General features: G+C 46.9%; 1 protein-coding gene and 1 long non-coding RNA gene across 3 annotated transcripts in view; one reads left to right on the forward strand and one right to left on the reverse strand.

The window, feature by feature from the left end:
* The window catches only part of LOC137856321 (uncharacterized), a 48,505-nt gene that overhangs the window by 15,516 nt on the left and 20,064 nt on the right, over positions 1-12,925 (forward strand). The gene's annotated exons all lie outside the window — the stretch shown is intronic.
* On the reverse strand, positions 6,389-12,719 carry GC (GC vitamin D binding protein). Its single transcript, XM_068681585.1, has 12 exons — positions 12,562-12,719; positions 10,756-10,825; positions 10,166-10,298; positions 9,851-10,062; positions 8,994-9,126; positions 8,406-8,500; positions 7,969-8,098; positions 7,678-7,880; positions 7,326-7,458; positions 7,076-7,173; positions 6,690-6,822; positions 6,389-6,597 (listed from the first exon to the last, which is right to left on the reverse strand). The coding sequence occupies exons 1-12, from the start codon at positions 12,620-12,622 to the stop codon at positions 6,544-6,546; spliced, it is 1,455 nt and encodes a 484-aa protein (XP_068537686.1). The 5' UTR covers positions 12,623-12,719; the 3' UTR covers positions 6,389-6,543.

Here is a 12,925-nt window from a genome sequence, read left to right on the forward strand (position 1 = left end):
CAAAATTAAGAAAATGGCACCTGAGAATTTGATTGATCAATTCCAAGAGTGGTTTCCAAGCAGGGTACGTTCCTTCCCAGCAGGGTATGTTACAGCTGGTGCACACAAGGCAGTCACAAATCACAGATACACAGACATGTGGCAAACTTGTCAGGAGGTAAAATGTTACACATACAAGGGAAATGATTACTCAAGTCATTTAATGGTGGCTAAACTGTGCATCTTTCTCGGCTCTGCTGCTCTGCTCTGTATTTCCAAATGTTACACTGGGGACAGGGAGAAGCCACTTGACCACTGCAAGCTAATTGCAAGGAAAAGACAAAAATGTTTGTCTTTTGTAGTAAACACAGGGCATTGTGTACAATGCATTATACAAATACAACCTCATGTTGCTTAAGCTTCTCTTGGAGGGGAGCGGTAGGAAACCAAACATGCAGGACTATAAAATATGTTGGGTGTTTTTCATTCTTGCGTGAGTTTTGGGGAACAGCATTGCTCCCTCAGCTTATATATATGAACATCATGGAGGAGAAGCCTGAAATACTGAGTTTCCTGGTCGATTCTCCTGATTTCCACAGTTGATTTTAAAATCTAACCTATGGATTAAATATGCGTGAAACACATAACACCGGACCTAATCCTCTGCCTTTTGTTAGAGACATCAGTGTTTGCTTTGTTGTTCATTGAATATTGTGGAGTTCAGCCTTGCTCTGTTTCATATTGCATAGTGGTTGTTCTTCAAGCTGAGTGACTGGGATCAGCAGGTTTGCTCGCTTGTCTTTTAATGTAATTGTGTCTCAGATCTTGTCTATTTAAGCAGAAGGCCCTTGATACTTGTTCAAATACTTGTAACAATGTTTTCTGAACAGGACAGCTTGTGAATTTTACCCCTGTTCGCAATAAATTAATTTCAGAATGAAAATACTCGGGAAAAGAAAAAAAAAAAAAGTGGTAAGATTCTTAAGTCAGTGTTATTTGTGTCCTCTACTCCAGTTTTCATGCAAGTTTGTTCTTGTGTGAAGAGCAGAAACGATAATAATGACTGTATGTTTTCCCCTCTTTGAGGGATTTTAGTAGCAGTTGAAAGTACCACAGATTGTTTTAACAGAGCCAACTAAAATATGAATGAAGACCTCTACTCAGAGCAGGAACACTTTTCTATAGTATTGCCAAACCTGTACGGTTTCATTCCTTAAAAGAGGCGAAGGATATGACGCATCATACAGCTGTGATTTTACTGAGCCACGGTATTCCCTGAGGATGGAGATGAGACCTCAACTCCTTTACAGCCAAAATAAATTGTTGACAATGTGCATGTAGTACCATAGTGAAGGAGCATTTCTTATACCTTGTATGTCAAATGTCTGTGTGCTGTCTGGTGGCCCAGCAGCCACCACTTACAGGCATCTTAGAGACCATAACTGCTTCTCTCTGTGATGGGATTAGAAATGTTCTGCACCTCATTTCCCTGCTGCAGAGATGCATCCCTGATGCTGAAGGAGTCACCTCAAAACACCTTCCTTCCTCCTCTGCATCCAGTGGGTCACCATAACCTTTCTGGGCCCAGTGCAGAATATGGGATGACAGCTTAATCTCATCACGTTTGGGAACGTCCCCTTCACCACACCGAGCTCCATTGTGCCTGCCTGTTAGGCTGACCTGCGTTTTTTTTCATTGGCAATGTCATGCTGACCTAGGACATCTGATTTTCTGCTTGTTGCAGTTATTTTGTAATTACCACACATTAATATGGTCTTTGATCTAGCACTGACTCCTTTGCCTTCCCACACTGTTCACCACTGGCATTTCCCCAAAACTTTTGTTAGTGCTTAAACCATACACACATGTGTATATGTGTGTGTGTGTGTGTATAAAAATTGTGGGAGAGACAGCCAGGCACACACAAGAAAATATACCATGGGTCACTCATTTACTCTTCACAGTCCCTGTTAGGCCGTATCAGGCTGAGAGCCCCTTACAATGACTTCCCAAAACAATCATTTTTCTTTTTTCAGTGTGCATGTAAGTCCCTCATCTGTCTCATCAGCAGTTATAGACACATACTAGAGTGACTTGTTGTAGGTCACTTCTCAGTAGCTAGTGTCACTTTGGTATGTGCCTCCTTCCTGCTCTACCCTTTAACTTTTCCATGTAATGGCACCCAGAAGAAACATGGCATGTGTTACCATATTTACAGGATGCCTACACCTGGACAGAGGAAACCCCAAGTTAACAGAGGTTACCATGTAGCAAAGTGTTGGTAACAACTGATTGAACAGGTGTATATACCACTTCCAGGCGGCTTTGCTTGGCTTAACAGCCCCTTTTGTAGGTGAAGAATGTGAGGGAGGTGCCATGAATATAATCGCTTCTGAGTTAAAGTATAGGACAAAATTTAAAACAGAAGAAAAGTGGCCCAAAATCCTTAACTAGGCTGGCTTGCAGGCTTGCCATGAAATATGTGCACAGGCATATCTTTGTGGAGCTCTGGCAAAGTCTTGAAACTCATATCAGAATTGACTTTAGGATTAGAGGTGACATGGTGGAAATGGAAAGCATACAAGCATGATCTGGGGGTGCTGTACTGGTTTGCGTTGCACGGTATGTTTTTGCGAGGAGAACAGCCTTCTAGTTAGGGAGTTCCTAGTTAGGGAGTTCCTCACTTTACTGCAGCCCATTTATCGTACAGCCATGTTAGCTAGATGGCATGTAAAAAGCCGTGAAATGGCTCAACTTTCACTCCTTTCAAGGCAGAAGGGCCCCCATAGTGTGATACGTGGGGAACAGACTTCAGCTATTTGGTCTTACCAAGGAGACTGGCAGGTAGGGGTACACCCATGGAGAGTTCAGACAGACCTGCTGGTGCAGCTGAAGTCTGGCATTCAATATTCTGAAGCCTTCTTTTGACTTTTAGACAGAAAAGGCCAAAGGGGATTACCAAATGTCTACATAACAAGAGGACCAAGCAGAAGGCATTGAATTACTTCAAGGTTACCGTGAGGAAATAGCCTGACTTTTATGCCTAGATAGCTACTTTCTATGGCAGATTAATAAGGTGCTGTGAACTTTCTCTGTCTCTGTAATTTGAGGCCATTAGTCCCACGCACAGTATTTTTTAAGGTGAGCTTGCATTAAGAGACCAGAGGTTCCCTGGAAACGTGAATTTTGTTACTGGCAAAGTTTTGTTTCCCTGAAATGGCAGCCAGGGCTTCTGCTCTTTGCAAGGACTGTTTGATATGCATTTGGACTCTGAGGTAAACCTTCCTTCTTTCTCCTAATCCCAACCCAAGCCTATCAATAAAAGATGTGTGACTACATCAGTAAAATGGTTCACACGCTGTGCAGGTCACCGACCACAGTACCTAGTGCAAAAGGAGGGGCTGACATTGCCTTTCTGTACTTTAATTCCTTATGCAATAGTGATGTTGCCTCACAGTTACTGTAGGACCCAGCTCTGCCTCACTTGTGTTCATAGGTAACAAGAAAGCAGTGAAAACTCCCAACCATTACCCAGCCTTTCAGCTAATACCTCAGGGGACAGAAGGGTAACTAATTTATTGTTTAAACTATAAAACAGAAGAGGCATTTGGAAAGCTTTCAGTCATGCAGAAATAAATGCTACTTCTTACAATTAACTTCTTTTTTTTTTTTTATATGCAACAGCGTTAGAAATAAGTTAAATATGTAAAAATATATTTCAGCTACAAAATAGCATACCAAGCTTAGTCACTATGATTAAAACCAAGCTATTTACTTGCCATGCTAGTTAAATTTCCAGTCAGAATAAAGGTGCAGGCAGCTGCCATGTGTAAAGGTAAACTAGGTTCAGACAACGTGCCATTCTGTGTGGGTGCAACCTGGTAGGACACCCTTGGAGGAGGCCAAAAAAGCCTTGAGGGACCTCTAGCAGATGGTGTTTATGAAGAAAGAAGGAAAAAATACCTCAGTAATCCTGGGATTGATTTGGGGTCATACTGCGAAGTCCACCTCTGCTCTGTGCTCCGTGAAGGTTCCTAGACAGCACGTGTAGTGGCTTTTCTGCAAAGGGATCAGAGGGGAAAATAAAATTAAAAAATAATAATAAAAATTGCTTGGCAAAGTATGGGGTGAAGCCTTTCTGGCACGATTTTGCCCCATCTGCACCCACTTACTACATAGGGAAACATACCCTGCAGTGTGGGGGACATCGCAGACCTGTGGTATTTTAACACACCAAAAAGAAAATGCTGGGAGGGGCACCTCATGCCAGCCTGATGTTGCTCCTGAAAGATGCTAGGAGAGGGCATGGGTTTGCTTTTTAAAATGGTGTTCTGAGGCTGCCCCCTCAGTGAGGAAGAATAGCGCTAAAAAAAACACCAGCACTTCCCATCCCAAACCTCGCTCTCCTCAGCGCTCCCCACAAGCTGCATGCATTTCAGGGCATGGGAAAGTTGTTTTGATGCTCGACCTGTGAGAAAACAGGGCTGAAACTACTTAAAACCACCTGGGGCCTGTTTCTCCCTTCGATGCTTCTGACCCCAAAATGGCGGCCACAGGGACCCAAAATGGCGGCCATGGGGCCCCAAAATGGCGGCCACAGGGACCCAAAATGGCGGACACGGGGCCCCAAAATGGCGGCCACAGGGACCCAAAATGGCGGCCATGGGACCCTATGGTGGCCTCCCTGAGGCCACCATAGAGTGTTGCTGCCACGGGGGCTGTGCCCTGGTGCTCCTCACTGCCCTGCTGTGGCTTCCTTGCCCCACTATGGCCTCATGGTGTGGGCTGGGATGGCATCCAGCTTCTTTAGAGAGGCACAGCATCACTCACGTGGTGCCTGGCAAAGGAAAGCGCACACTTTGCTAAGGGAGTGCTCAGGCTCGCATTGCAAACCTTTACAACTAGTCTTTAAAAGTAGTAACATTACCAACTGTTAAAACCTCTTCCTGGCACCAAAAAAAAAAAAAGTGGGATTATGAAGGGATAGAGCTGTTTATCAGAGACTCCTTTGTGGGCAAGAGATTCTAACCTGGAACTGACAAGGATGGGGCAATACCTTCTTAACCCACTTCAGCAAAGGTTTGTGGAAGGACATGCACACAGAAAAAGAGAATAATCTTTTGCATGGAGGGCTTGGAGGCCCATGATTAAAACCACTGTGAAGCAACCACAGGGTTGTCCTCAATGTAGTCCATTTCCTTAAATCCACAGGAGATTTGCTAGTACCAAGTTTTGTCAAGAAAAATGTTGTTTCTGCAAGTAAGCTCAGCTGTGTGATGTGTGGTTGCAATATCTTGTAAGGCTGGACATTATCCAGCGCAGCCTAGGTTTGCACTTGGGGCTTTTGGTATGTCTCTTTTTATTGGTTTATCTACTTTTCATTCATCTGCCTAGCCTCTTTTTCCACCCCTCCAGTCAATAATAATAATAATAATAATAATAATAATAATAATAATAATAATAATAATAATAATAATAATAATAAAGTATTTTTTTGTTTGTTTTCACATCACTGATAGCACTGGGAAGGAGTTATTTCACCATTTTAAAAGTGCTGTATGGGAAGGTACAGAGAGGGTGGCAAGATCAACTTTCCAGCATGGAGACTTATGTGGGACCTGGTCAGACAGCCTTATGCAGGTCTGGTTTTGGGGGTGCTGGGAACAGCATCGCTCTGCCTGCTTTGGGGAGCAGCAGGGCCTAGGCCAATTAGTGCAACAACAGTGGAACAATCACTAAAGTAAAGATAACCTGTTTCACAACAGTCTAAATTTCGTTCATGTTCCTTATTAGATTTTGCAAGCACAGTGCATCCCTCATTTCCCTGGATTACAGGCGCCATCTCTTGGAGTGCTGCTGAACGTTTTTTGTTTTTATTTTGAATAGCAAACTTGTCTTGAGATGTTGCTTCCTCGCTCTCCTGAGCTCTCTCCTCGCTTTTTCCTGCACTCCCCAAAAACTGAGCTTGTGCTTTGCAGGGCAGAGCTGTGAGCCTGCTTTCAGGCATGCAGGAAGGCTCTGGGGAGTAAATGCTAGCAGGGAGCCAGAAGGATGATGGTCTTGGAGTACAAACCAGTGAAATTTGGGCTTTTTATTTCTGCCTTAATGCAGAGGGCCCCAGAAGTCCCATCCCAGAGGATGGACTCGTGACTCTGGCTGACTGAATGTCCAAACACTCAAAGAGAGCAACCCCACGTGTGGGGGTGCTTGATATGTGATTTAGGTTTTCCTGATTAATGATTTAGAAAATTGGCTCCCACAGCCAGAGCTGGGACCTCCCCCTCCCACCTACAATCCAACCCACCACTCCTCCCTCCCACCACCAATCTGACCCCCTCCATCCTCCATGCTCTGCCCCAATGTGACCACACAGAAAGCAAGGTTTGGGTGTTCCCCAGGGTGAAGATCCTTTTTTTTTTTTTTTTTTTTTTTTTTAATATCTTTATTATGGCTGCAGTGATGTATCAGCTGGGGAGGATACAAGCTGGATGCTTCCTTTCCCTGCTGTTCAGGAAACAGCATCCTCCAGTGGGACCCCCCGCCTTGTTTTTTGCTGTTCCACACCTAAATCAGCGCACAGGAATCCTGCTTGCATGCACTTTCCAGGTATGCGGTCACCTGCAAGCAGGACAAAGGAAATGAAGCTTGATGATCCCGGGGCAGGTGACTGCCTTCTGCGTGATGTGGGGTAGTGGGAGATGCTGCCCTACCTGTGCAGCGCAATAAAGAGGTGGTGAGTTTGCTGGGCAGCACGTGGAAGCGAAATCAGCTCTCTGATCCACCAGCTGTGTCAGCAGTTCAGGGCTGGCTTCTGGCATAGTCTTCTTCATGCTGTCCCTCAGCCTATAGTTTAGGGCCAGAGGGGAGGATGTGTCAATGAGGGGTGGGCTTTTGTAGGGACCTAGGTGTGTGCAACCTCCAGACAGTGGTGCAGACAATTCACACCTTGCCAAATTCTGATGGCATCATCAGAGGAAATGCTTCCCTGATGCCATGGGAGAAATGAAACTTGTACAGCCAGGTTTCAAGGACAAAGACTTGGACAAACTTAAATATGAGTTTCTGAGAGCACCAACAGAGGGTGATGAGCTCTTACCTCTTCTTGAAGTCAAGGAAATTCATCTCATTGTACTGTCCACAGAACTGGTTGGTGTTTTCCAGGAAGGTGGGCAGCTCTGCTCCCACTTGCTGTCGCTGTGTGGCATAAAAGAAGGGGATTTCTACAACCAGGACTGGAAAAAAGCCTCTGTGGAGGGTTTTGGGGGATGCAGGAGCTGGAGAGGAGGGCAGTGTGCAATGACAAGGGAGTTTATGGTGTGTAAAACAGAGGTGTCCCTCCCGGTCACCTTGCTGTCAAGGCAGGCAGAGGAGTCCTTGGCAGAGCAGCACTCCCTGATGACATTTTCAGATGCATCGTACAGTTTGCCAAGGAAGACGTCAGGGACATTGGTGTGCCTCCGTGACAGTTCAAACATGTACCTGAAGTGGGGCAGTGAAAACAAGTTAATATTTAGTATTGGCTGTGCCTGTTGAAGCTGCCAGCTCTTGGATGCAGCAGTGATGTACACCCTATGCTTCCAAGCCCTTCTCATGGTGTGTGGGTCTCTTGGGGCTACTATGAGAAAAGTCCAAATAATTAAGTTGTGTAATGACAAGGAGGGTGAAAATACCAGATATAGTGGGTTCTGGGGTGCTGACCTTCTGGCATGGAGGGCCCCATCGTCACCACACAAGTGCTTGTTGGTTGGCTTCTGCAGCTCAGGCAATTTGGGGGCTGTGGCTGGTTTCAAGGCGGTGATGCAGAAGTAGTTTTGCATAAGGTCTTTTCCTGCACAGCAGTCGGCAAACCTTTCATCTTTGGTCGACAGTGCAGCACAGACCTTCGCAGTGTGCTCTGATAACTGCGGAGGGAGGAGCAGAGGGGACTTGGGGCTCAGCATCCTGCTCAGGGAGCCCCCTAGCCCTGGGGAGGGCTCAGGGCTGCCCTACCTTCTTCTGCATGCAGTCCTCAGCCAGCGAGTCACAGCACTGGGCAAACACCTCAGATGCGTCCTCTGCCAGAGGAGAAAGGTCCTCAAATGAAGCGCTTGGTATCATCTGGGCAAGCATGGTCAGGTAGCTGGGCAGACACAGCATAGATGGGACATAAGGGTTTCAGCTCATCTGTTCCGTAAACTTAAATAGTGACCGTAATCACTTTTAATATTTCTATATTTCTATCTTTCCTACACGCTGTGTGTGTCATCCGTGCATGTAGCACCCAAGCACTCCCACACAGAACAACCAGCCTTGGTCTGTGGAAGTAACCTTCATCTTAGCTGGAATATATCTTGGTGAAAACCAGAAAGGAACCGCCATCTGAAATGGGAAGGTGCTCCCCTGCTGACCTGCATTAAGGGCCAGAAAACACCATTTCCCTTCTTTACCTGAACTTCACTTTGTCCTTCCCATATACCGTGAAGCGGGAGCAAGCCCTGTTTGACATCAGCGTGAGTAGGGAGAGGGTTTTTCTTTGCAGTTTCTGCAAGAAGAAGAAGATGTGGCTATAGAGTGGGTGGTAGGGTGGAGATATCCTCCAGGTGCAATGGAAACTTCTCCATCACTGCCTCTCCATAGCAAGGTAAAAAATACTGTGCCTGGTGAGTTGCTGTTTGGTTATGCTGTGAGCAGCCCCGTGATTCAGCCTCCTTTTATTACCTACTGCAAAAAACAACGGTACTACTTCTGCTGAGTTTTCATGCTAATTAGAGCTTCATGAAAATTGTCCTACCAAAACCCAGGTGGATTTCCTAACAGCTTCACTCATGTCTAGAAATTCAGACCATGTCATTTAACTTCAAATTTCACAAAACTGAGAAGAAGCAAAAGCAAAGGAAAAAAGGAAAATTTCAATCCAGCAAGCTTCATGCTGTTGGGCTGGGCATGAGCGAGGCTGGGTTTGAGACACCCATGGCTGTGGGCATCTGTGGGGCAAAGGAGCAAAAGGGCAAAGCAGGCATGGGGAGCAGACTCACCTCCTTCAGGAAACAGACGGTGGGTGCTGAGGATATACAGCAGGTGGAGACCATGGAGAGGAAGTTCCTGGTGGAGCCCAGGAGCACAGGCAAGGGTGCCTGGCCGTAGCTGCTGACGTACTCGTACAGGAACCTGTGGCAGATGTGGACTTCAAACACCCCAGCACCAGGAACTCAGTTGCAGATGTGTTTTTGGGGGTGTTATAGCTGTACTGGTGATGTCAGCCTTTCAGGCACCTTCCTGTGCTGCTGGCTTATTACATCAAGCCATCGACCCACCGGATTTCCCTCTCTAACCGCTTGCAGGGGGGAGAAGCCACCTCCATCCCTCATCCATTTTGTAAAATCCTTTCCTTGTGGCATGCCCAAACACAGAATGCACCAAGCTTTTGTTTGGATGCACTGGTAGCTCCATAAAAGGGTTGGCAAAGAGCCATGGCAATGGCTGCTGCTGCCTGGGACAGTGGCATAGGGACAAGATGGGGAAAGATGTACATAGTGGTGTGAGCTGTAGGGTGTTATCACCTCCTCATCCCTGTGGACGGCAGCAGTCAGTCTGGCTGCAGCAGCACTAGCAAGTGCTGCAATGTTTAATACAGCTTCTTTATGGTCAAGGCACTTTTGCAAAGTGACATGGTGACTCCTGGGAGAGAGCTTGGTGGCCCTAAGTGGAGGAAAGGTGGGAACCTTTATATTCCATCCAAGAAAGTAAAGGATGGGCTTCAGGGTGAACATGAAGAAGCCCTCCAGATTGCTACCAATTTTTTTTGTCATTATCCAGATGTTGACCAGCATGGCTTGCCATCCCAGCAAGCCTGAGTGCTTCTTCCAGCCTGGCCCAGCCTCCCAGCCCTTACCTGTCGGCAAAGTCCTTGGGGTCCTTCTTGAAGGCCTGGCAGAGTTCCTCGTTGGAGGGCTCGATGTAGTGGGGCAGCTGGCGGGGTGGGTGCTGCAGGGCGGCCAGGCACAGCTTCTGCTCCAGGCCTTGGTGGACACAGCAGGCGGCCGTCCCTGGGTGGGCAGGGAAAGGCGAGTCGGGGCCACAGGACTTGGCTGACAGAGCTGAAGACTGCAGGAAGGGAGAAGGATGCTTGCCTAGGGTTGGAGGCTGCTCCCCCAGTTTGATCATGTCCACGGTTTTAGGGACTGACAGAGGGTAGTGGTCAACCTACCCCAGCATCGTAGCAGGAGGGGTCAGCGCCATCGGTGCAGCAGGTCTCTGCCAGCGAGACAATCTCATGCACGAGGTGGCTGATCTCCTCGAACGTGGCATTGGAGAACTTCTTGCTGTTCACGATGAGGGTCCTGGGAGCAAAGGCAACGAGAGGATGAGCTCACTGTGTTTTCTAAAAGCCCACATCAAAATCAGCCTGATGAAACTCAGTCTAACAAAACCCCATGGAGAGCATCAATGTTAGTCCCACAAGAACCAGCAGCATGTCCTCAAAAACTGTGACAGGTCTCTGCCTGGAGCAGATCTCAGGCTGGGGCTGCCGTGGCCAGGGGGATGTGCACCAGCTCTTACAGTTCCTTGCTATTTGGCCACCTAACTGGTTTTGAGAAATTCAGTTGTGGAACAAGCTTTTCTCCTGTAGATAGGCCCATTTAGAGTAATAGGAGCCCTTGTTTGTGGGGAGTGAATAAATGACCAAATAAATCTGCCAGTTTCCAAGCTATTTTTTAATTCTGGCGGGGGGTCTTGGCTTATGTGCTGAATTTGCATGCTGAATTTGGGAGGGTAAATATTGTAGGAGGTACCTACAGGGTTCGGAAGTCGTCCTTCCCCATGGTTTTGAACTCTTGGCATACTTTGTCCCGGACATATGCTCTACCTGTGAATACAGAAAAAGAAGAGTTTGGGATCAGTTTGCTGATGCTGCTTATGTGGGTGCCTCATTCCCATGACCTTTCTCCCTGCAGAAACAAATAAAAAAACAGCACTGCTCAGCTCCATTGAGCCTACTGTAGGATATAACTCAGATATTTCTTCTTTTGCAGGGGAAAACCATTATTAAGTACTTCATGCTGTTTTGGGGAGCTGAGATGATGTATCTTTTCTTCCCATATATTTACATGTATGCAGAGATGTTCATACCATGTCTGTGTTTTACTCTCATTCTCATTTCCCTTCTTGGCAGTCCTAAATCACACAGGTCTCATCTGAAAACAGCAATCTTGCCTTACTCACTTTAGGGCTGTATTTTAGCATGCAACAGCTTCTCCTTTCATGTCAGACCTGTCTGTGGTCCCTGATGCTTGGGACTTGCTGCTGCTGCCCAGCCCATTTGGGGGAAGTGGCTCTGTTACCTGGGTTGTGCTGCTGCAGTTTGCATCCAAAACAAGGGGGAGAAGGAGGAACCCTCCCTGTAATTGAGACAGCTGCAGGAAAATGTCAGGCACACTTGGCCCTTACCCACACGGACATTCCTATATGGCTGAAACAGGCAGTGTTGGTTTTTATCTGGGGCTGTGGAGGTCAGGAGCAGGCAGCAGCAAATGCATCCCCAGCCTCTCTTTCATCCCTTGGAAATAATATTGATTTTTTCTTGCAAAAAAAAAAAAAGGCATCACTTAGACTTTGCTACTGTCAGGGTAAACATTGATACTGAGCTGGCCTCTCTGCTGCAATATTGACATGATCTTCCCTGGGGATTTTGGACCAGAAAAGATCCCCCTCACCCCCCTTGGGATCCCAGCCACAGCTACATTCTCCTGCCTGCATCTCTCACACTCCTGCCAAATCTCTGCTTTAGCCCGCTTCCCCTTTGCTTTTTCGGCAGTGTGTCAGCCTCGGCCTCCACCAATGTGACACGGGGTCATTTTACCCAAACCACAGGATTATACACCACTGTATCAGCCAAAGGTCAAATTGCTTCAGTAAGGAGAGAAGAAAAAAAAAGTAAGGGTAATTTTGCAAGGTTGCGTTTGTGGGGGGAAGAAATTTTTGTAAAAAGGTAATTCTGGGGCTTTCAGCATGAAATTAGAGGCCATTTGGGGGGGGGGGGGGAATTTGTCTGCTGGTAACCAAGCAAAGCTCAGGGAATAGCAAAGCAAGAGAGAGCTCTGTGGCTAGAAGTAGTAGGTACAAATCCTAGCATTTCTACATCTCTGAAGCAGAGGGAATGAAGGGGGCAGACAGCACTTTGCTGTGCTTGTCTGAGGATTTGTTGCTGTCATTACCAGGGAGATGGTCCCTGGAAGGAAGGGAAACCTGCAGACTGTCCTACCAGGATGAGCATCAGTGTGTCTAGCTGTAGGTGTGTCTTGAAGTCTTGAATTCCTTTTCTTTCTTAGAATCCAGTGCTGAAGACATATGTTTGGCTGTTTATTTTTTTTAGCAGGTCTATGCTTCTCCACTGAGCAGCAGAGAAAGCAAAATGTTGCTCATTGAGAGCAGAGAGCACGGTCCTAGACATTCAATTCACTTAGCTCAATACGGAAAAAAGAAAATCCCATTTTTGAGTTTACTGACATTAATACGCAGGGTGTCATGGACCCTATCTAGTACAAGGTGACAGCTCCATTGCAGCCACAGCAGTACAAGGATTTCGGGGGTAAGCGCTCTTACCTCGGTGTTCGGCGTGGGTTGTGGCAAAAAGCAGCAGCAGGAGGGTGACAGCCGCCTTCATGGTGCAGCGTGGCCGGGGCAGGGACAGCGACCACCACCACTGCTCTCCCTCCCCGTGCAAAAAGCAGCAGTGGGAAACCCAAACCAGAATTTATATGGGGCTCCTGAGCGTTGCTGGATCAATGATTAATCCTGGCAACAGGGCAGGGGGCAAGCATCCTAGGCTCAGGGTGCCAGCACCTCCAAAATGGGGCTGATTTTAATAATTAACCCAGGGAAAACAGCAGCACATTGCTATGGGAGTCCAGACAGGGAGTTTCTACCCATGACCCATGCAAAATAAGATGTACGAGGGAAAGTATCC

This window comes from Anas acuta, chromosome 4 (genome assembly GCF_963932015.1).
Source record: "Anas acuta chromosome 4, bAnaAcu1.1, whole genome shotgun sequence".
NCBI lineage: Eukaryota > Metazoa > Chordata > Aves > Anseriformes > Anatidae > Anas > Anas acuta.